This window comes from Emericellopsis cladophorae (genome assembly GCF_022114955.1).
Source record: "Emericellopsis cladophorae strain MUM 19.33 chromosome Unknown NODE_5_length_938552_cov_118_678949, whole genome shotgun sequence".
In the NCBI taxonomy this organism is placed as follows: Eukaryota; Fungi; Ascomycota; class Sordariomycetes; order Hypocreales; family Bionectriaceae; genus Emericellopsis; species Emericellopsis cladophorae.
The window spans coordinates 779,112-802,921 of record NW_026250930.1 but is presented as its reverse complement, the minus strand read 5'-3'; the positions used below and the strand labels follow the sequence as shown (position 1 = coordinate 802,921).

The 23,810-nt window shown below is 56.6% G+C and overlaps 4 protein-coding genes across 4 annotated transcripts; 2 read left to right on the top strand and 2 right to left on the bottom strand.

Annotated features, from left to right (window-relative positions):
- Positions 1 to 163: 163 nt before the first annotated feature.
- On the bottom strand, positions 164 to 1,370 carry J7T54_004818 (uncharacterized protein; the record flags this gene model as incomplete). Its single annotated transcript, XM_051503514.1, has 2 exons — positions 164 to 261; positions 941 to 1,370. The coding sequence occupies 2 exons, from the start codon at positions 1,368 to 1,370 to the stop codon at positions 164 to 166; spliced, it is 528 nt and encodes a 175-aa protein (XP_051365128.1).
- Positions 1,371 to 8,620: 7,250 nt separating this feature from the next.
- On the bottom strand, positions 8,621 to 9,478 carry J7T54_004817 (Zinc finger protein-like protein; the record flags this gene model as incomplete). Its single annotated transcript, XM_051503513.1, has 1 exon — positions 8,621 to 9,478. The coding sequence occupies one exon, from the start codon at positions 9,476 to 9,478 to the stop codon at positions 8,621 to 8,623; it is 858 nt and encodes a 285-aa protein (XP_051365127.1).
- A 9,286-nt stretch (positions 9,479 to 18,764) lies between these two features.
- J7T54_004816 (Acriflavine sensitivity control protein acr-like protein) lies at positions 18,765 to 20,465 on the top strand (the record flags this gene model as incomplete). Its single annotated transcript, XM_051503512.1, has 2 exons — positions 18,765 to 19,215; positions 19,285 to 20,465. 2 exons carry the CDS (start codon positions 18,765 to 18,767, stop codon positions 20,463 to 20,465), a joined length of 1,632 nt encoding a protein of 543 aa, XP_051365126.1.
- Positions 20,466 to 22,738: 2,273 nt separating this feature from the next.
- J7T54_004815 (Lipase-like protein) lies at positions 22,739 to 23,810 on the top strand (the record flags this gene model as incomplete). Its single annotated transcript, XM_051503511.1, has 2 exons — positions 22,739 to 22,838; positions 22,894 to 23,810. 2 exons carry the CDS (start codon positions 22,739 to 22,741, stop codon positions 23,808 to 23,810), a joined length of 1,017 nt encoding a protein of 338 aa, XP_051365125.1.

Genomic DNA, 23,810 nt, shown 5'->3' with positions numbered 1-23,810 from the left:
TCTTTTCTGGATTCCCTAAATGTTTTGAGGATATATTATTTTTACACCGCATTGCATGTCTATTCGCCCGTTGTCATGCTAGCATATCGACTTTCGGCCCAGCGGATGTTGCGACTGTGACCTGCCTTGAACCGGCTGCCTTCTTGATGTGTTCAGCCGGCAATCAGTAGACGCCCAATGTGGGAGGCGGCTTGCGAAGAGGGAGGGCCGATGGAACGGTTGGCGGCCCGAAGGCGGCCAAGGGGTTGCTCACATGGACACCTACATTAGCCAGGGGTCGAGCGTGTGAGGGTGTCTGCGAGAATATCTCGCGTGCGACGCCCGGAGCGACAATTGAAGCATCCTGTGTCTGCATGATGGTTGATTGAACGAACCGTGATTCTGGGAGGGCCCATCCATCAGACTCTTAAACATCCGTAATGGGCACCTGGTTCGATCAAACAAGCCCGGGGGCAGTCAACGTCTCGCTTGCAATGTAGCAGCATACACTAAATTCATTGCTTAACCAAGGGGGGGTATCCTATAAGATCAGAAGCCAAGAGAATAATACTGCGAAAGCTTGAGCGCCAGCCGCGAGGCGCGAGTTGATAAATGTCCGAGTATCCCAAATAAAACGCCAGTGAATAAAATCCCAATCCTGTTTTGCCGTGAGGCCAGTCTTTCTTTGCCTAGCCGCGAGGCCTGTCCCCGTTTCTTCTGTACATTTTCCTGTGTTCGGCTAGCGGAGAGCATTGTAGGAGGACGCGGTACTGTAGGAACCCGCGTAATCGAGTAAATTCATTGTATGCGATAATGGTGGTGGTGGTGGTGGTAGTTGTTGTCGTTGTTCGTGTTGTTGCGACGCCCGCTCAGTGACGATGTCGATGGGAGGACGAATGATGCCGGTGACCGTGTCGGTGTGAAGATGAAGAGTGGCGGTGCCGACTCGACGAGGACGTACTCTCCAGATCCCGTTCCAACGATTCCACGCGTGAGCGGTACTGTTTGACAATCTCCTTGATGTGGGCGATGCGGTCAAAGTCGAGCTCGAGCTCGTCCAGCTGCCTCAGCAGCGCCGTGTAGCGTGCAATCTCCTCGTCCGCCCCATCAATGATGTTTCCCGCTCGATCGTATTGCACCTGTGTGAACAATTGCGCCTGCTCGCTGAGGTACTGGATGTTCTGCTGGATGTTGGCCATGAGTCGGTCAAAGTAGCGCCCCAGGGCCGAGAGGGAGGAGCTGTCGAGAAGCAGGAGGCCCTGGCTGCTGGCCCTGCTGGCGGCGCGCGAGCTGTTGGACCCCCCATCGAGTGCGGCCTGGCCCTGGCGCAAGATCTGGAGCTCTTCGGAGGTGAGGCCCAGCTGCGTGTCGGGGACGGCATTGGTCGTCATGGTTGGATGCGCCGACGGCGCTTCGGCATGTGGGCAACGGCAGTCGGGAGGGATAGGCCCTGAGGCCGGCGATGTATTGCGGTGATGACGGCAACAATGGTGGAGTGGTATCTGTTGTTCCGAGCACCACTTGGTGTCGGTCTCGTTTTTCGGCCTCTAGCGTGTCGGTGCCCAACGAGGCTGGCAGGCATGGGAAAGTGTGCAACGGTGATGGTCGCGATTGGACGATCCGGTGAGATGCGCAGAGCCTGGCGTCATGGTCCTGAAATGCGGGACATGACGAAACTGACGCCTCGCAACTATTTCGCAGGAAACGCACGGCGACGAGAGGGAAAATTGAAATTGAGTCGAAAGGAGCCGGTCAGGTCCAGGTCCAGCCCCCGTTGGTCAGGCAGAAGGTTCAGCTTCAGTCGTACCTATGGGTGAGTGCTAGAATAGTACGGAACTACGGATACCAGACTGTCTACTGTAGTCGCCGCTGGACTGGCCCACGCGTCCCGCCTGGCGCCAGCGCTATATCAGCAACAGGCAAAGCGTCCACTATCTGGGGAAGCTATGTGCGGCTCACGATCGGCGAATGCACGTTGCTTCTCGGGCGAAATTTGGTTCGTTTTGCAGCCGTTTCGATAGTTCAGAAGTGATTTTTGAGATTGTGCCAGAGTCTGCGGTGACCGGTGAGCAGACTGAAAGAGTGGGAGGAGAGTCAGCAGACCGATTGAGGGTTTGTGCGGTCGCGGAAGGCAAGGAACGTAACTCACGGGTGTATCATGGTGGTAGGCATGTACGATGCAGCCTTCCTTCCCCCCAACGTCGTTCACTCGCCTCGATATTCCGATCTCAGACCTTGATCCTCAGGCGCATAGAGAGGAGGATATGGGTGCCAGGAGAGTTCCGTGAGCACTGCTATAGCAGTGGCTGAATCAATAACTTTTCAGAATCGACTTGTAAGGTTCAATCAAGCAGTAGTAGTAGTAGTAGTAGTAGTAGTAAGCCATCACAATTGAAGTTGATTTTGACTAGTAGACCGTTGTTCTTGCCTCCCCGAGGTGAGATGGATCATGGGGAGTTGCTAGCTGACCCACCCCGTCCGAGCCCTTCCCCATTTCCACAGGCACATCAGATTCCAACTTTGCAAGGCTTCCACGGTTTCTCAACCTAACAGCGACACAAATAACCCATCTTGCAAAGTGAACTGAAGTGTTGCCGGCGATAGTTGTGAGCCCCAGCTTCTTACGGCATACGTTGATCTGCAGACACCGACGCAACACATGCACAACAGCAGTTGAGTGACTCATTGCACCGTCTTTACGCATCACAACGATGGACCCGCGAGCCACCGCGCCGCAAGCCAGTCACGAGTCGCCATGTACGCTCTCAGAGTTACGTGGAACTACGGTGAGTTGAAGCTTCCCCAGAACGTCCCATTGCAATGCATAATCTTCGCCGGCATTATGTGAGCCTCTCTGTGGCATGCAGTCACTTGACCCAGCAGTGATGGGTGAAACTAGGTCGTTGTTGAGACTGCTCACGGAACTACGGTTGAAGTCAAGCTTGACGAAATGGGAGACTTCCATCGACAATGGCTGAGCCTTCGAGCCCCTAATGTGGCCAAACGAAACGCCACGACACATGTCAGTATGTCATTGTCCGAAGCCATCTCGACCTGTGGAACGTTGTCGATTTCCATGTTAGTCAACACCAAGATACCATCAACATAATGCTGTTAGCTCCTCAACACACCCAAGGGTCGAACTGGGCCCTGTTGAACCTTCTTTACGGGAGCTGTGTGTTGAAATGTCTAGCCTTGCAGAGGGGTGAATGGGCGGTTAAAGCACTTTGACTAGATAACGTCTTAGGAAGCTTGTTCCATATCTTGACCGCTCTATGACTGAGGCAAAGACACCAGCACCTACTTTTTCTTGTCGAGACTCTGGAAAGCGATCAGACCTGTCCAATCGAGACCCATATGCTCAACTGCGCTTCCTCAAAGAGGGTCGGACGCAGACAGAGAGCTCTCGCGTTGGCTCAGCGGTCAAAGTTATTTGTTGCCATTCAAAAATTGGTTCATCAATAGCCTTCCGAGCAATAAGGTATCCTTATCACACAATTGTATTTCTAGCATTGCCTGAAGCGTTGAGGGGGAGTCGTCCAGACCCCTCATTGAATGGCCATCACGCCGGGCCCGCCGAGAAGGCTCTACTAAGATACGCAGTATACACTCAAAGTCGCAGCGTGCAGTCTTTAAACCGCGCTTAATGATTCGAAGAAGCTATTGAAAGCTCCCGCAGCTTCTCTTGGCGAGTGACTCCATCGACGGGATACCCCTTGAAAGTGCACTATAGCGTACGCTTAATGGATCAAAGGCATGTTAGTGATTCTCAAAGACATCTCACTCTTGATTCTGCGCAAGATCAGATCGTCCCCGTTCTCTTATATCAGTGTTGAATTCGGGCTGGCCATAGTGGCAGGCATTGACACACTCCAGCTTCACTCACTGTAAATGCTTCTCCTAACGAGTTTAGAGCATTGGCCGGCCCATTACACCCAAATAATGGTCCCTGTAATCAAACCATTGACGTGGAAACTGTTGCTACCACTCCGCGGTATCGAACATGCTCGCTGTGTCCGCACGGTTCTGTTGCTTGATGAGGCGACATTGATGACTCAAATCCTCGATTCGATCTCTACAGCAAGTGCTTGAGACGATGCTTCTGCATCTGGGTGTAACAAACAGTGCAGCCCTCGCTCATTTGGCGTAGGTCTCGCTAACGACACGAGTGAAAGCCCTCGTCTTTGGGAACGCAACGGTTGCTATCACAGCAGTTGGCGATTCGACCAACGTCAGTCGAAACTAGACCACACGGGGCCTGACACAGGCACAACTGCAATGAAGCCTTCCACGAATGCGCTTGGTGTGCTACTGACTATGCTACTGATCATGTTGCATTCTCAATAATACCCCAGCTGCAGCAACGTGCCACGGTTGCCATCGATATCCATACAAGGGGAAGACTGCGTTTGGAGCTATCCTCTCAAATGACCTGCTCAACGGGAAATTTGTCGACAGATGTTTCTGAACAAAGTTTGCACTATATCTGTTCCGATGAGGAAGTGTGTAATGACACCTGAGCTATCTAACCTCACTGGTTGAGGCTAAGATGAAATCGCTCGGGTCAAGCACCACAGCTCTACGGACTCCACAGAGTCCCCGGTCGACAGCGAACGGATGCCCTTTGATAATGTACAAGGACGTATTATGTACTCCTTTGTGACGGATCATAATAAAGACGAGATTCGCACTTTTGCTCCGTCAAGAGCAAGCATCGGCTACCCCTGTTCTGGCGTTGACGCCATGAGTTGACAGCCATTGCCCTCATGTCACAACTCCTTTTCCACGTCAGAGACCAAGCTTGGCCTTCTTCACATCGAGCGACACGAGCTGCCCTAGCCGTTCGTCAGCCAGTGGTTCAATCTGATGAGCCGGCCGAGTTATGTCCAGGGCCAAAGGATGCAGACCTTGCACACCTCGCACACCCCAATCCCACGGACAGCCAGCCAGACCAGCAGCATGGTAGGTTGAGCAGGGTAAGACATTCTCTAACGACCTTGGCTTATTGCGATACTCAGGTCGGTAGGTGGTCCGACTAGGAGACCAGCCGCAATCCGTTTGGCGACCTACTTCCAAGTGAATTCCAGTCAAATGAGTCAACCACAACAGTATTGTCGAACCTGGCCCATTGGTAACAGCACCGTCGCATTCGGAAATCCCGCCATGCGCGTAATACAAGTAAAAGCAATGCTCAGAATGGTTAACTAGACTAGGGTCCTGACTTACGCAGCATCGTGGCCTGAGCTTTCAACCCATGCTCGATAGAAGTGCCGGGCACGGCTGGCACGCCGGTGTTTCAGGCTTAGGATCATCGGAGTTGCGGGCAGGAGGGTTCGGGGCTTTCAAGAAGCCCAAACCCTTGCTTTCCGTTAATTGCCTTTGATCTATCAATCAGCTACTATGGAGCAATTAATAACTCAATTGTTCCCGCAGGCACAGGGTGCCAAGACGGGCTCTGTCCACGGTCTCGGGTGAGGTGTTTGGGGCAGACGCGGAGGCCAGGGGACAGGGGGTCTCGGGTGACGCCTGGGCAAGGGCTCGACGACATTATTTCCCAGAAGGGAGCGCTGGCCCGATGCAAGAACATGGAGCCGGACTCTGCCCGCTTCTGAGTTCTGACATGGATGCAATCTACGTCTAAGTGCGCATGTTCTTGTTCACCCGATTCCAATCTTCCTCCAAGGCAAGGCCATGGCGTCCGAGCAAGATCGAGTGTGTGAGATCGAGCAGCATGGGCCGCCTGTTATCCACGATAGGATTGCGTGCTGATGAATTTGTACTCGTTCTTGTCAGGTGCCCTCAGCAAGCGCCATGCTGACGCCGACGCGGCAGACAGATACGTACTGTACGAACACAAGCCGTACCAAAAGTCCTGCGCTGTCAAGTCAAGTCGAGCTCCACGGAGCGTGGATCAGTTCATTGGTGCTCTTCCTATCGAAGCTTCACCCTACCCCCCTCATCGAACGATCAGAGCCAGCCACAGCAGCCGCCGCCGCCGCGCCGGCGATCACAGCATGCCCAATGGCTGAATGATCACCCTGGCATGCCGTCGAATGCATGTTCTCCGTGGCTTATTAGTTAATCAACAGTCATCATGGGCGGCTGGGCCCCACGGGTGACATGAATGCTTCTGTCACATTGAGGCTCCAGGCAGCGAGTTTCGAGCCCTTGTGAGTTGTGACCAGCGCGCTGGTGATGATCGAGGATCTTGCATCTTGTCCTGCCAGGACATGGTGTGCCGTCCCATCTATTAACCGCTGGACGGACGAACGGACGGACAGAAATTTGCTCATCGCGTTACACCTCCTCCTGTCTGCAAGGGCGATCCGCAACACACACAGAGACGCTCGGCACAATGCATGCTGACCGGCCGGTTCTGGCTCCTGACGGATGGAGCAGCTGCTCCTTATTGACTGAGCCCCATTGACCGGGCTTCGTGAAATCAACCAGCGTCTCAAGTCGGGCGGTCCTCAATGACATTGATCGGGCATGGTCTCGGTGCGGGCAGCCGCAGAATAAGGACAGTCGAGCCCACGAAACCCACTGCGACAGTCGGTCAGTATGGCAAACATTAGGCTAATAGCAGCATCGCCCTGGAGCAGTGGTGCCATCATCGGTTACACCCAGCAGTTGATGTGCAGGCAATCACCCACCCAACACGCATCGTGTGCCACAAAGGGCCCGACTTCTGTCCATACGGCACCCCTTCTATCGGGGATGCAGCAGCTTGCAGCCCTACTGCATCCTCGTCCCTCGCAATGGATCTGCGGGCAACATATGACAAGGCACGGGTCGGGTCAACCTGCCCAATACTTGCAAGCGCCTGGAATCCGCATCTATGCCTACATGTAGGACGGGACGTCCATTCTCTTGCAGGGGCGGTTTTTCACCTCGCTCATCTTCCGAAAAATCGTGCTGTATTAAAGCGACACGAGGCTCTTGATGATGCTATATGCCCGTGGCCCACACTGCTGGAATCGCCCGTACGTCGACGTGCTGCTGCAACGCCAGGGACCAGGTATTATTGTTCACGGCAGAATGTGTGGACCGGGATCCCAGCCCCTCCGCCCAACGAGCAGGGATCATCAACCAAGATCCAAAGACGGACGTGCTGTTCATCAGAAATGTGCGCGGCATGTGTGTGTGTGTGTGCGTGCATTTGGCACTGCACTACGCATGTGATGAAGTACACATATGTTGCTTCTGTTACTCTGGGTATTGTCCCCAGACATGCCAGAACGTGGTTGGCCGTCACGCTAGCCATTCATATGATTAGCGCGTGCGTGCGTGCCATACTATGAACAACACGTACGTACTATAGAGCGCATTATCCATCATGTCCCGTAGCGTGTTCGCTTAAAGTCTCGATTTCAGGGACGTCAATCTGGATGAGGCGATCCATCTGACACTGTCATCTCGTCTACGACCCAGAGGGCCAGAGCCGACCGGCACTTGTCCTTTCTGAGCAATACACTCGTCCGTATCCTGTCCCTGTCAGAACATGGAGAGAAGAGCAGAGAGACGCTTGGCAGAACGTGGCAGGAAGGGGAGCCGAAGCTGTGGACACTGACAAGGTAGTCCATGCCAGTTCGTCCAGACGGTGAGTTGGCAGCGAGGCCCGTGCTCCAGAAGCGTCAGGCTCCAGCCAGCAAGCAAGGGCAGGGAGGAGGAGGAGGAGTAGACGAACAGGACTGACTGGAGTCGCCCGTCTGACTATGAAGGGGCGGAAACCCACCACGAAGTACCTGTATCGCATATCTACTAATATCCCTAATTACCAGGGAAACCATGTACGTTCTGTAGACAAATTATGGGTCCCGCTAGCGATGAGTCTCTGTCTCTCCATGTGGCATGCGGCATGATTCAGGTTGACGTTTCCGCAAGAAGGGCCACAATAGTCATAGTGCGGGCGGGACTGGACGTCAGCACCAACCCCTCCCCTCTCTGTCTCTGTCTCTCGTCCTGCATGTCCTGTCCTGTCCTGTCCTTTTCTTTGCTTTCCGGGTGCTCGAGGATCTGAGGCCGGGTGTTGATCGCGCGTCCGTCGTAACAATGTATGTAATGTAAGGCATCATCATGATCGGCATGCGGTTTTGTCTGGCGTCTGTTCCCAGCAACGTATGAAATGATGGGTTGATGGGTTCCATCCATCCAGTCTGCTCCCGCGCCACCCCCAGCCTTTTCATTTTCATTTTCGCCACCGATCTACGTTGGTCACCTTACGTAGGATTGGAAGTTGGGCAGAGCACGTAGTAGGTAGACTGCCATAAGTGTGGAGAGTGATCAACGTTCTTTGCGTTGTATTCTTGCCCTTCCGCCGAAGAAGGGTGCTTGCTTGCTTCCTGTCGAGTGCGAGCGCCAGTCTCCCGTCAGCTGGAGGCAAGTCTCGTGCATGTCGTCTATATACATTATCCTGTACAGAGTGTTCTTTCTCCCTTGAGGGTATCCGCAGCTGTAGCCTCCAATGAGGACGTGAATCAAACCAGTGCGCCCATGTAAATGCTGTCTCGTAACGCGAATAGTCCGTTGCCCCTATAGTACGCCGAAAAAAAGAAGAAAAAAGTCGCAGAGAACGTATGCTTGCGCAGCGACGGACATGAATGTGTACAGATCGGACGGCCAGGCTGTCGCCATGACCGGTCTAACAGTGGCATCCCCGCTCGTGACGCTTCATATTACTGCGTACACTGAATGCCTTGCCGCAGCCCGGCTGTGAGCACTTGAAGGGCTTCTCGCCCGTATGCGAGTGGCTGTGGATGCGCAGACTGCTGGGACGGCTGAAGGCCTTGTTGCAAGTCTGGCAGATGTAGCGGTCCTGGCATGCTGGGAACTGATGTCCCGGCGCCGGGTTGAGATAGTGGTGGTGTTGCCAGGAGATGGGGCCCAAGGTCGAGCGAGCGACAGAGACGCGGATGTTGGGCGGCGGGAACGACTTGGGCAGTGGTTGTTGGTACGCGAGGCCCGATGGGGGGGACGGGGCTTGCGCTTGGGGGGGCTGCGCGCTCGCAGACGAGGCTGGCGGGAAGTAGCTGCCAGCACTGGGTCCATGCGCTTGTGCCGAAGGCGTCTGAGGAAGAGTGCGATGGCGCTGCATGTCCGACTCCAGAGGCGGCGTGGTCTCGTGGTAGTATCCTGTGGGCGTCGAGGCGTTTGAGTAGTGGGTCTTTGGCCTCTGCACGGGCGATGTGGTGTCTGTGGAGGCACTGGTGCTCATGGGCGGTGAGGGAGGTGATGCTCTGTGGTGGTGAGGGAAGGCGTTGGCGTAGCCTGTGCCGGGGCGGCTGTCTGTCCTGATGCCCGAAGACCTCCTTTGCAGTTTTGATGATGAGGGAGCAGACTCGTGAGTTGGTGATCCGGCGTCGGCAAGACCGATCAGGTTGGAGATGGAAGGAAGGGTACACCGCGGCTGGTCCATGGGAGGCGATGGCGGAGGGCAAGCGTACTGGTACTGTCCCAGGTGCTGCCCAGTATGGTAGCGGCTTGCTATTGAGGTGGCCATGTTTATATATTGTGTGTTGTAAAGTCAGATGGGTGGTTCCTTGCGTCACGGCGTTGCGAAGGAGGGGTGGGACGGCGGTGTTCTTGTTGCCCTAGGCCCTGTCTCCTCTGCTCTGCTCGATTCCGTACTTGATGAAGAGTGCGTGGTCGGTTTCGGTGACGGGTCAAATGTCGAGGATTGAAGCTGGTGATGATGTGTGGTGTGGCACGAGATGTCGTAGTATCAGATGGGGGTTCCGGTTCTTTGGGATGATCGGGGTTGCGCCGAGTTTAAGTACGAGGCCAGCCTTTTGTGTGCGTGCTTGGCTTGGCTTGCGGTTGACAGACGTGAGGAGGGTGTGTGAGAGTGTGCCTGGTCTTGATGGGCCTACTCCTGCTCTCTTTGGGTGCGTCCGAGAATCTGATGAGTCTGCTCTGCACGCACTGGGACTGGCCGGGTACATCTGCCCACGCTATACACATATCGGATCTGAGAATCCCACCCCTTGATCCTCGGGTCTGCCGCGAGACGCCGCTGTCACTCGCGCGCTGCAGCTAGAGAACCGTAGAGCAGCTAGCTAGCATGCGAGCGAACCTTTCCGAGGGCCCTTTGTGACGGACATTGCAGGGCATCCACAGGAATAGGTGGAGTGAAGGGGAGGGGGGGCGTGCGGATGTTCGCCCCTCGAAGCGGACGGATTGCCTGACAGAACTGACCTGGGTGATCGTGGCAGGACGAGGATGGGCCCGGCATTGCACTGGACGCGCCCAAACAGGCTGTCAGGCTTGCTTTCAGGCACTCAATCTGTCTGTCGTTCCTCCAAGCAAGCTTCCAAGTTCGACAAGGACGGACAATCGGGGAGCGGGTGTGTGAAGATCTGACAAGTACCCACCCCTGCCCTCTCTTCTTTTTCCCCTGTCCCGGGGGGTGGGAAGCAGGGAGGGTGTCGTGGAATAGAGCCAAGGCACTACTAGGCAAAGAGCCAGCAGAAGGGGTGGCATGTGGACTCGAAGGGTAAGCTCGTGGTCCACATTTCATGCGTGTCTTTCAACCGCGCCGGATGGGTTCCACACGAGCGTGCAATGCCAACAGGGGTAGTAATTGTCATCACTGACAGTGGGATCATCCTGCCGTGTGCAGTCGACGATGATCGCGCCCTCGACTCCTCCGAGCCTCACCCCGTCCTGGCCATGCTGACAACGTTCTTGGTGCCGGTCAACTCACCTGCCTGATTTCGGCTTGTCCAGTGTGGCTCATGGCACTCTTCTCTTCGTCTGCAGACTGTGCGCACCGATCTAGAGGCGCTACGTTGTGTCGACGACGACAGTGTCACGATGTTCGCATGTCTCGAGATCGTCATGCCTCATCTCCGGGACAGTGAATGCATTGCTCGGCGTGATCATGTGCAGAGCGTCTTCCGCGGTCGGTGGCCACGCATTTGGCCATCTGGCCGGGTCGCCATTGTTTGAGCGACTACTAGCACTTAATTGCTCGATGGCTAGTCATATATCGCCCTCACAGCTCAGGCGACGTCCACAATGCCAGTCCATCATGCTTAGCTAGCTCTAGTCCTCGCCTCGTCTCGTCTTGTCTCGCTGCAATCCCTCGATGCAACCTCCATTCTTTAGCGAGCAAGATGCCAACGCCCGGAGTCTGTGGCGCCCCGTTGTCGTCCTGAACAAACCAACGTTTAATCATGATGGCGGCTTGCACAAGCGCAAGTAATTAACACCTCGCTGTTGCCTTAGGACCTGACCAGGCGCCGTCTCTAGGACGCGGGCCCCTCGTGAAAGAGGACACATACTCCGTGACGCAGCTACTGTAGACTGCAGACAACACAACAACAACAACAACAACGATACCGATCGCCTGCGCCGGCCCTATGGCATCTCAGAGCGGTGCTGCGTGGCTTTCGCGTCCGTTGACTCAGAGTGCTCCTGCGGTGTCGACGGGTCCTCCGATTCCGATGAGTTTGACCAACGCCAAAGTCTCAACATGAGACACTGGTCGTTGTGCCTAATAAATCAGCACGCCAACGCTAGGACGGATTGACTTTGCAGACGTGATGATCGACAACGCGTGCCGCTTGTGCGACAATATCTCGTGGCAGAAGGAGAAACTCGAGTCCACACCGCACAAGAGACCCGCTGCAAGGTTGGTCAGCGATTTGTAAAGCTTGTTGGCACTTCTTCTCCACCACGAGTGCGACTGATCCCAACCATCTCTCGCGCGGCTCACATCACATCACCCAGGGCATTGATACCCAAGTGTGACGAGATGAGCACCAAAGCTGACCAGCCCACGCATATTAGAGGAATGCTCACCGAGGCACCTCACTCGGCGGTTTGCGCTTGCCAGAGAAATCTTCAGCAGCACCCGACGTCTCGGTTTGGGACCAACTTGGGTTCGCATTGGCGCGCCAGGCTAGTGGCCCGTCTCACACCACCGCCCATCGACTACTCCAGAATGCTTGCTGCACGCAATCCGTAGGCTGGAATCAGGACGGCCCATCACCTCCGGCAGGCCGTGCTTCAGTTGAGCAGTCCGGTCCTAGGTGTTGTTCAGCGACGAGACCGGGAATAATCAAGCGACAACAATACACCGACGTCATGATCTCCCACTTGCTGTTCCATCCCGTGCGCCCAAACCACCCGTACCGACGCGGCGGCACGAGCCCAGAGGCAATTACCTGCTGCTGCTGCTGCCGTTCCTAACTGACACTGGTGCCCGTGTCGTTAGCTATGGGCGATGAGTGCTACGGCCGGGGGAAGCGTGTTGCTGGTTGCGGCTGCATGTCGGGGCCTCTCCTTGTTAGTGGGGGAACCTATCGGACCAGGAGCAGCCCTCGCTTTGCCGCCATCGATTAAGCAGGTGATGTCTGCGCGGAGCTGCGGGCCGTTGTCCACGATACCATCGGTGACGGTGTACCTACTGTCTGACCTACCCTGCGTCGCTCCGTTGGTGGATCGAAGCACGGCCGGCGCGGATCAAAGTCGGGTAAAAAAAACAAGATGCACAGTCGAGGGAGGATGCAGCGGGCACGCATCCGCTTGGATAGGGCGGGGGCATGTTTCGTGGAATTCTGTGAGACTTTCTGTCTGAATGGTGCTGGTTGCCGTTGTTCGTCATCGTGAGCCAAAATGCGGCCGCGAGTAACATACAGAGTTATGTACGTACCCAAACGGAACACGAGCAGAAATTGGACGGTACCAACTCCCAGGGGGTGGATGCTGGCATGCTGCACGGAAGATCTGGGGCATCTCCTTGGAGCTGCTGTGATTTGCCCAAGCCCCGGACGAACTTCCATTTTTGGAGTAGATCACGGGCCTGCATCATGAGGCGCCGGCGATCAGCACAGGGGAATCCGCCGTGGCTGCTTGGCGTTGTCTGCCTTGCACGCACGTAGTGTACGGTACAGTAAGGAATGGAATGGCGGATACAGGAAGGGTGGTCTGTTGGCCCGAGACGCCGCAACGATGATCATTATCGTACCATGCGAACGCGAGCTTCGTCACTGACTCACTAGCATCTCCATTTCTGGCCCACATTGAGATTGTCGAGGCTGTCAGAAGTTGTCGTCCTCCCGCGCAAGGGCCAGCGGTGAGGTGCGACAGAGCTCGTCATGAATCCAAGCCAAGTCATGCGATTTGATCCTGGGACTGGTATGGTATGGAGAGATTGATCAAACAATGCGCTGCGTGGGAACGTGCGTGGACGTATCATCGTCGCAACTCTTCCCGAAAGGACAATGGCTTGAGCGGCCGGGCGCGGACGCTAACGACACTGGAGCCATGTACACGCAAGTCGTACAGTAGTGATCTGAAATGCCTGAATCGTTCCATTGTCAGCCGCCATCGATCAGGCGCAGCCAAGCGGTCGCTATGCGGAGCCGAGAGTCTTTGTCGTTGTTTGAGGGCGTCAAGATGGGAAGCCTCTTGTCATCGTCGTGGTCTTCGAAGACGGGAGGAGGGTTTGGGCCAAGCCTAGCTGCGTCATGTGACACCATCGCATGAATGCCGTGGAAGGCACAACCTGGGAGGACGCCTCGTCTTGCACCTCACCGCCCATTCTCCGAGATGGATGGAACGCGAGATCCTCTGCTCTGGCTCAGGCATCAGTCTGCTCAATCGTGGCCACATTGCCGCGTTCGTTGCATTGCCCTTCTTCAGCGCTGCAGTGTCGACTCGGAGCTTCAAAATGCGCTACGTACGAGCCTCTGCCGCAGCTGCTCGACCATTCATTCCCCTTTTCCCTCCCTCCCCCCAACCTCTCAAAATCTACAAAGGCTGTCGAAGGCTCGAAGCGAGTGCCAAAGTTCCTTGCGCGCCTTAAGTCTGGTCCGTCGCTACATCTAATGCAGGGTTGTCCCCATTTCGTATTCTCTAGTGGGATGGTGGCCCAAATGTCCACTCGAAAGGGATCAGAATGCTGGGAAAGACGGGGCCTGTCTCCTGTGATCTCCAGCGCCCGCGGCGATCTTCCAGGGTCCCTTGACACGACACACAACTCGAGGAGCCACGCGAGATGTGGATGAGCGATGCGACCATGTCTTAGACACACGCCCCTCAATCCACATATGAACATTCCAGACGCGCGCCGGCGCAGGTTACCTCGGTCCGTCACGGTCAGTGAGTGTCAGCTGCTGGCCAAGCCAAGCGAGGCAACACATTCCTTAATTAATTGCTGCACAGAGTAGGGACAATCGTACCTTGCATCACTTTCAAACGCGCTACTGAATTTCCCCAGGCCAGGTCAGCCTGGCGAGGGAACAAATTAATAACACAGAAGCCATCTACGTACGTGCAGACTGCGTGGCTTTGGCGCTAGCTTGCCGCCACGAGGTGATTGCCAGTCTGGGTAATAGTCGTCCGACCACGAGGCGCTTGGACAGCACGGCAGAAGCGGGTGGTGACGCAGCAATAAGGAACTACCAAAGCCTGCGAGGTCCAACCGCCTCTTGTCGAACGACAGCAGCAATATGGGAATAATCGCTCGTGTACACACACCGTGGAGCTCCGAAGATGTCAATCATCGCTGTTCTCATCGCGGGCATGAACGATTGGCCGAATGCATCGAATCGATAGCTTCGCTCTTGTGTGCCTTTATTGACAACAAATCGACTTGTCATTTCTTGATACTTGGTGCTCTGTGCGTGGTAATTATTGCACTGCAGCTCGAAAATGGCCCCTCTCCTTGTTGAGCACAATTGGACAATGTCCTAGTCACACAGAAGCCATCACGGCAAGTGTTCGCGGTCACTCGGAAGTTGTCCAGGCTCCATTGAGAATGAGGACCGCGGGTAATATTACTGCCAATAAGCTCATTGTCACCGCGCTCTGACGCAGCCTACAACTACGCCGACCAGGGTCTCTATACCGGGCACATATCGTACCTACATTATACCCATCCACTTGAGGGATCTACCTTGGATCACAGACGGGACAGATGGCGTCCCCCATGACGAGCCCCACGCGCAGCACATCGAACACGGTCCATGTCCAAACTCGGCTCCGTCATCTTGATTTCCTGTTCTTGTCCGTCGATTTTTGGACGTTGATGTCCAGGGGTCAAGCCAGAAAGGGGCAGGCGACTAACAAAACGGGGCTTGTCGACGACGGGCTTGTGGGAACTTTGGAGCCTCGCGTGCAGACTGGTGGCGGGCGCAAGCAGAATGCCCTCAAACTGCTAGACCCGAGTCGGTCGGAAGCCAAAAGCAAAATCAGCGACCCCAACCCAGTACGCATTGGGCATTGTTCATAAGCCGACTTGTCTGCGCCGGACTTTCTGGGCTTCTTGATTGGCATGCCCGTTGCCGAACTGCCGAATCATGCTCTCCTTTCGTCTTTGCAAACGCTCACAGGACACACACTCACACACTCAGACTGCCTGGCCGGCGAATAGACTTTCGGGATCTTCCTCTGCAGCCGATGCGAAAAGGGTTTGTGAGTCGATCATCGCAAAACGACATCTTCTCTTTGCTGGAACGGTGGGCAAGACCTCCGACCATCAAGGGCGAACTCGCCTTTTTTTTCTCGAGACACGCTTCGCAGATTTGCCTGGAAGGAAGAGTCAATTTGAGCAGGAAAGTCCACCAAAGGGTAATCATCACTCTGCAGTGGCACCCCGTCGGACTCGGCGCGTGCAGGGACTCGGCCAGATCACAGCAGGCAGACACGTACTGATGATCATTGATCACCCTCTGTCCATGCCGCAGTATTCTAGATGGCCGATGCCCAGCCGCCGAGCAGATCCACACCCTCAAGATGTGTCAACCAGGGGAGGGGCCCTGGCACCCTGTTGACAGACGGGGGTATCGAGGGGAGGCAGGCGTATCGTTGACTTTTCAGGACGCAAGACCGATGCATACAAGGGCCTGGACGGATGCACCTTACTGGCAGTGAGTCCGCATCATGGCGTACACCGCTGTCACTCCACTGGTACTGATTCTCAGATGGGACATTTTTGGGGGCGGGGAGTTCAGGGGCAACGGCGCAACGCCATAGATTACTTGATTGACGGCACTCTGGCGACGACGACTTGGCATGGGGGGGCAGACGGTCCTAACGAGATTACGCCAGGTGTTGTCGAGCAGGTGTTTGGTCTCGAACACGGCACGATGCATGGTTCCCAGCGGCAGCACAGGTCTTGAGAGCCCATGGCACAGTGATGTGTGTACGGAGCACCTACAAACGTCAGGACGCCATTGGCTGGTTTCCGGCGTCTCGGTCAACGGACCTAGCGTACCGCAGAACGCAAATCACACAGGGATCGAGAATGCAAACAGCCGGAAATTTGTGAAGGAGGGGGGGGGGGGGGGGGCACATCAACAAATCTGGTCTGACCGTTTGAGCTTGTCGCTGAGATCTTGGAGTTGGGTCAACTCTGCATATGTCAGATGTCACCTTGTGTGGCGGGGAACACTAGTAGCCCCTGTCGCCCTGGGTGTTTGCGTTTGTACCACTACATACGTAAGTACAGTGCAAGACGTAGCGGAGGGGCAGTCGTGCCCCGTGTGGTCATGGGTATCGCAGTATGATTACGCAAGCTGCCGGCACGAACAGATGAGGGCCGGTGCAAGAGGCGAAGTGGCTTGGTCCGATCGAAGATGGTCCAGGGAGCAGCACGCGCGCAGCGCTTTCCACCTGGACATGATACTCGTCGCCCGGAGGAGCAGAACATGGCTCTAGGCGAGCGTTCTCGCTCTGTTTCGGGCAGATCACTCAGGGAGGGGCGTCTGTTCATCCTGTACTCTACCGTACCCAGCGGCATGGTCCCGAATCCAATGCATCCTCACCGATGCATGTTACAGATCTGACCTATGGCGAGATACGGTCTCGTGAAGCTAGATCGGAAGAAGGACTCAAGGCCGGTGTGATGGGGGCAGGAGGGGAGAAGCATGGGGATCGGGGTTGGTGATGATCTATCTACGGTATTCTGCACACTGTAGTCTCTTCAGAGGAGGGGGTGCGGCTGTAGCGACGCACATCCTCGCGATACAGATGAAAGTGACAGGTCGCCAAAGGTGTGGATGATGGTTCGACCGAGCGCGAACACGTCCGGGATGATGTTCCTTGCTCGAGGGTGGTGCAGATCACCATTCATGTACGGCAGTTGATATTGCAGAGTTTGGGACGGCCATCAAGGCCTGCTTCAAGTATGCTAGCGCCTAGGAGCGGATTCAGAAACAGTGATGTGACACTGCTGACGGCCTAGGTAGGAGATACACAGGACGGGTGCAGCATCTTGATGTCACGATGCTGCGATCACAACTCACTTTGACCAGGAGAGATGTGATTGCAGAGCCCAGACGCGCAAGAGGGCTGGTCGGGCCATTAACGCCCCGACACTCTCGCCGTTTCGCGAGGCAGGCCCGTGTCGGTGTTGCCCAGGCTCTCCTGAGCGCTGGTCCCCCCTCTCGAGTCCCAATCTTGGACAAGGTGACAGGTCAAGTAGCCCCCCCGGTGTTGATTACGGATTGCTGACAGGACAGCGGCTTGTGTCCGATGATCTGTGCCACCGCGCCAGTTGGCCAAGAAGCTCACGAACGCTTTGAAGTTGCGGCCTCACACTGCACGAGTCAGTGACGTATTTATAAAACTTTGCAGTGTTGAAGCAACGAGTGCTTGCTCGTATCGCCAGGGCACACGTGTCGAAGTTTCACGAACCACCGGTTGGCAAGATCCTTGCATCCGCGTAATGGGATGTACATGTAGGTACTGGAGCCCGGGTGGTGTGACACCACCCAGCGAGCCTGGAGAGTCGAGAACCGTGATGTGAGATGATGCTCGGCAAGGCTCGATGCCCTGTGCATCTGGGACGGGAGAGGTGCGCTGAGCCTTCATGCAGGCTGCTTGACTTTGGGTGGGTATTTCGTGCAAGTTATTCTTTACGGCCATCGGCTAGCCGTTCACTTATGTGCATTTTCATAGGAAGTTCTCCTGAAACCATTTCTGAATCTCTGATAGCCCAAACGTCCGTCTTTGATCCCCGCCCCTAGTGATCGACGAAGCTGATACTACTTGACGTCGATCCTTGGCTGTTTTATTGGGGGCTGTGCCGATAGTCATCTGATACTTCCACTGTCCGTATACGGAATACTATCAGATATAGTTCCGTACAGCCTAGTGAAATGAGTGTGGTTATTTGGGTCTCAAAACAGGGAGTACTGAAATTTCTCGTGCTGTGACAATCTATGAATCTCAGCTGATTATTTCATGATTGATCTTTTTTGACAGTTGTATGCTCCTCTTGGTAACGCACGACGTGGTGGGAATAATTGAGTAGTTGACTGTGGAGACAGTCCCCACGCGCCCCAATAGAGAGCCGTAGGTACTATAGTGGATGTATAGCTCATTCACGAGATATCGAGGAGTCTACGTAGTGATCTGAGAGCCGTTGGAGCATGAACTTGATGAGCTTACTCCGTAATAGAGGGGTATGCGAGTTTCGCGACTCCTCTGGGACGTTCCACAGGGTAGGCCAGAGCGCAGCGTGTCTCAGCCGGCTGACTAGCTCACTATCTACCTACCCTAGAGCGACTCTCTCGCCCAAATCCCACCCGACACCATCGGATTTGCGAAGAATTCGGCCGTAAACGTCATTTTGCATGCTCCAACGCCCCTCACGCCAAAAAAGAAAAAACCCAGGCTTGCGTACGCCCACTGGGTCACCTCATGCCCCTTGTCAGCGAGACCTACAGACGGACATGACGATACGCACAAAGTCTTATCAAACAACTGGACCTGCGCCGAGCCAAGAGCGTGCCTCATCACGTGCCAGACCGTCAGTCAGTCCCTGGAACAGGACAATGGTGCAGGCTGCGACACGGACGACTGAAGCACTCCACCAGAAATGTCACAACTGTCGCCGCCAGCGCCTGCGGTGTGATCGCTCGTACCCGCACTGCAACAAGTGCCTGCGCGCTGGCAAGGAGTGTCTCGGCTATGGCCAGCTTTTCCGGTGGACGGGGGCCGTGGCCTCGCGAGGCAAGCTGGCCGGCAAGACGTCGAGCGCGGATGCCGTGAGGCAGCAGCAACCTGCCAGCACAGAGACCAACAATTCATCACCATCATCATCATTGTCGTCATCGCAAAGACCCAGCCCAGCGCCGTCGCCGTCTGCTCGCGAGGCCGAGGTCGACGACTGGCAACTCGTCCCCCACGGCCGCATCGCAGATGAAGCGCCCCCAAGCCCGTATATACTGGCCGATCCACTCGTGCAGGACCTGTCCCAATCCTACAGACACTACCTCTCACACTGTAAGCACCGTCTTCCCCCTTCTCCCCTAGTCATAGATGTACGTACGGACAGACCTGACTCGAGCACAGTCACGAACCAGGTGTGCAAAGACTTGGTGTCCTTTGACGTGGCGGACCGCAACCCATTCCGCAGTCTTGTACCCCTGACGCGCGACAACCCCATACTGCAGCACATCCTCGTCGCCGCGGCGGCGGCGCACATGTCCAACCTGATCCGTCCGTCGCTGCCGGCCCTGACGCTGCTGCCCGGCAGTGGCAGCATCACCCCGACGACAAACGAGGCCTCGCGGCTGGCGCTGCGCGACGCCCTCGTCGCGAAGCACAAGGCGCTCCGGCTCATGTACCGAGCCGTGGAGAACGTGGAGACGGTCGGCGCCGACGTCGTCCTGGCGGCGTCCCTCTTCTTCATCAACCTGGAGCTGATCGAGTCCGGGAAGCACGGCTGGAAGGCCCATCTCGAGGGGGCCGGGCGCATCATGAGCCTCCTGGGCCCGACGCAGGGCGGCCCCACGAACGAGCTGCGGGACTACATGTCGTCCGATTGCTTCAGCTACTTTGTCATGGCGTCGGCCTTTACGCCGCCCACCTCGACGGTCCAGACGTACTTTGAGTCGTCCCAGATCCCCGTCATGCTCGGCCGGGCCACGGCCAACAGCTACCTGTGCTGCCCGCCGCAGGTCCTCGAGATCCTGTACGCGGCGGCCCAGCTGTCCAACGTAATTGTCGAGGACGACGACGGCGCGCGGCAGGTGGGCGCGGCGGGCATGGACCTGCTGCGCCAGGCGCAGACGCTCGACATTGCCGCGTGGGCGATTGACGCACTCGCCATCCCCTACCTCAAGGACATACCACTGGAGAGCCGCATCAAGGTGGGCACGTCGCACCGGCTGGCGGCGTGCCTGTACATCATCCAGGCCATTGAGTCGGTGCACGACATTGTCGGGCCGGGGCTGGCCGCTGAGCTCAACCGGGAGCTGCTGGACCTGCTGGTCACGATCCCGCCAAAGGATCCCAACTACAAGGCCACGAGCTGGCCGTCGTTTATCGCGGGCGCGGGCGCCAAGGACACGGAGAGCCGGATCATGATCATGGACCGACTGCAGACGTTTGTGCGACTGATCCCGTGGGGGTTCTTGTACACGGCGATGGAGGCCCTGCAGATGATCTGGAGCCTGGACAGCTCGGGGACGGCTGAGAAGTGCTGGATCCAGATCCTCAAGGACCCCAAGATGAACTTTCTGATCGTGTGAGCCGCGGCGGGAGCAGCAGCAAAAGGATTTTACAGTCACGGAAGTGTGGTACCAACGACAGCTAAGCGAGTTGCACATTGCTTCTGACGGCGAGAAGTCGTATGAACCACGACGACAATTCACGATGATGATTCACGACGAGAAGTCGTATGGACCACGACGACAATCCACGATGATGATTCACGAGGACGCTTGGGCACCAATGTGGCCAGCTGGCGTCGCTCTTGTAGCACCTGTCCCGTTGGAGAGGCTTTATCCACACTTGACGAAGCTTTCCAGCAGCCACATGAGGGATGAAGTCAAGTCTGTCTACCGTGCGGTTATGCAGATCTCGTCGATTCCACGGGCGTCCCCGAATCGAGATGCCTGGCGATATAGGCAGCGGCAGTTAGGCAAGACAAACGCCGAGGGCAGAAGGATCAGACTTGGGAGAGGCCTCGATGAAGCGAGAGACAAGAAGGGTCCGAGCTGGAGCGGCTGAACAGATGTGAGGCAGAATACGCGCAGACACATTAGCAGCTCAATGCTCCGTTTGGTGTTGAGAGATGGAAGGAGCGATAGCTTTCTTGGAGTTCAAAAGGTCTACAGAAGCGTTTGTTTTGAGACGAGTATCCAATAATATGATCGTTCTGAGGCGAGTGACAGATCGTCTGGCACTGGTTGCAAATAGGCATCAGTGATTATTGATCCATGTCATCACAGTCTACACGTGTTCTGACAACAGGCCACATACAGCCATCTCACATGTCGTCGCCGAGGTTAGACGCGTGTGCTCTTGGGGACAAGATGCAGCGACCTTTGAGACGAACGGCCAGCCTGGCCACGGACTGGAGGTGGGAGTAGCACATCGTGTGCCGCCACTTTCCGCTAGTCAGCGGACTATGCTGGGCGATTGGGGTCGACGCGGCTTGGCAGGAGAGGAGAAGCAGTGAAGTACGGAATAGAAAGACAGAGGAAGTGAGGGCAGGAGATTGGCGCCAGCTGAGAACGATCCCTTTCCGAGCGGACGCGGTATCACGTTGGGCTACTTGCTACCCACCTATTCTTGTTGGAGGGACCTAGAGCTTAGAGGAGGAGGGCGACAGACGTTGTCGCAGCGACTGCGACTCGAGAAGACGGCACCACGCGTGCCAATCACAGGCTTCACAGCGCTGGGCAAATTACAACTACCTTGCAGGTACCTTACTTCTTCTTACATAGGTTCTTGCTTCCAGTCTATTATTTGGTGGTGCCTCTGCGTCAAGTTGGTCAACGTGATGACCTGCAGACTGCAGTCGCTCGGCATTGGAACCCGATTGGGCGCCTGCCGAGCGGCAGTCCATGGCATTGAGATTAATAATGCGTCAATTGGAGGAGAATGGGCCATCAAATTGAACCACCTAAGGTACCTAGCTAGTTAGGCGACCCTGATGGATAGACGGTGGACCTTTCCATTTCCCCGTCCCATCCCATCCCCTTACCCTCGAGAAGAGGGGCGGCTACTCCTCGAGTCCATCACACCGTCACACACGTACGCGCATCCATCGCGCGGCTATCCAAGACAGACTTCTTCGTCATCCTGCAACGCGCAGCTTCTCGAACGCGACAGGCACGGCGCGCTGAAGCCCTACAATGAGGCCGCGTAGGGAAGAAGCGAGCATGACGACGATACTGGCCTGGGCCAGCGTCGACCCACCCACACCCTCAGGCTCACTCAACATCCCCCAACCCAAGACCCATACCAGTCTTCTCGAATCACTGGCCTGTCTGCTTCCCCACAGCCTTGGATCGGCGCTGCACCTCCTCGAACTTCGAACCCTCGGGTTCACGTGGGCGGAACTAGTCTTGGTAGGCGGGCAGACGACGTCCCGGCGGCACGCTCCATGCCACGAAGGGAAGGTCTCTATCGACTTGTCTCTCGAGAAAAGCCACCCCGCGCGACCCCGCGGAGAGGAAACCTCTCCTGCCAGCTGCTACTGGTCATTCCTCTCGCCGGCAGGGGCGCCATGTCATGTAATTGCCCCGGACAGGGCGGCGCTGGGGCCTCTTGGCGGGCGTGTCGTGGCCTCCCTGCCTGCCTGAAGCGCCTGGCTCGAGATCGTCGTCTTCAGTTCCGGGCGACTGTCTCGGAGGAGGCTTCCCAGCGCGGTTAGCATGAGTTCGCGAGGGATGGCATGGGCTCGAGTATATAGAGAGCGCTGTCTCGCCCTCAAGGAGGACCGACAGACTGGCAGGCAGACAGACTCGACATCCATCCGCACGCACGCACACACTCGGCGGCCCTGCTAATTACCATGTTGGCGCTCTCCATCCTCTCCCTCGCCGCCCTCGCGGTGGCCAGCCCCATGCGCTCTGCGCAGGACTATGCCACTTCGCTGAGGAACGTTGCCAGACGTGAGTTGTATTTTGCCCCCTCTGACAAGACCTGGCAAGCCCTGACACGCCGCAGAATCCGTCAGCGAGTCCGACGTGGACAACTTTGCCTTCTACGCAGAGCACGCCTCGGCCGCGTACTGCAACGCGGGCGCCTCAACCGGGGCCACCGTGTCGTGCGGCGGCAACTGTCCCGAGGTGGAGGCCAACGGCGCGACCATCCTGGGCAGCTTTGACGGCCTGTGGACGGGCATCGCGAGCTACGTGGCCCTGGACACGGCGCGCACCGAGATCGTCTTGTCCGTGCGCGGGTCCTCCAACGTCCGCAACTGGCTCTCCAACCTCGACTTTAACTTTGAGGACTCGCCCATTGTGTCTCGCGGCCGCGTGCACGACGGCTTCAACCGCGCGTGGAGCGAGATGCGCTCGGGCGTCACCGCGACCATCCGCGATGCCATCAAGGCCCACCCAGGCTACCGCGTCGTGGCGACGGGTCACTCGCTCGGCGGCGCCGTGGCCACGCTCGGGGCCGCGCAGCTGCGCAACGACGGCATCCCCGTGGACATTTACACGTACGGCTCGCCGCGCGTGGGCAACGGCGTGCTGAGCGACTACATCAGCAACCAGGCCGGGCCCGAGTTCCGCATCACGCACCTGGACGACCCCGTGCCGCGTCTGCCGCCCATCATCTTTGGGTACCGCCACACGTCGCCCGAGTACTGGCTGTCGCGGGGCGAGTCGACGGCCGACGACTACCCCGTGAGCGACATTCGCGTGTGCCCCGGCAACGCCAACATCAAGTGCAACGCCGGTACCTTTGGCCTCGACGTGGACGCGCACCTCACCTACTTTGGCCCCATGACGTCGGACATTTGCGACGGCGCGTTCAAGACCAGGGCCGCTGCTGCTTCCGCGGACGAGGACGATGCGGAGCTGGAGAGCAGGCTGAATGCATGGGTCGAGCAGGACATTGCCTTTGTCGAGGGGCAGTAG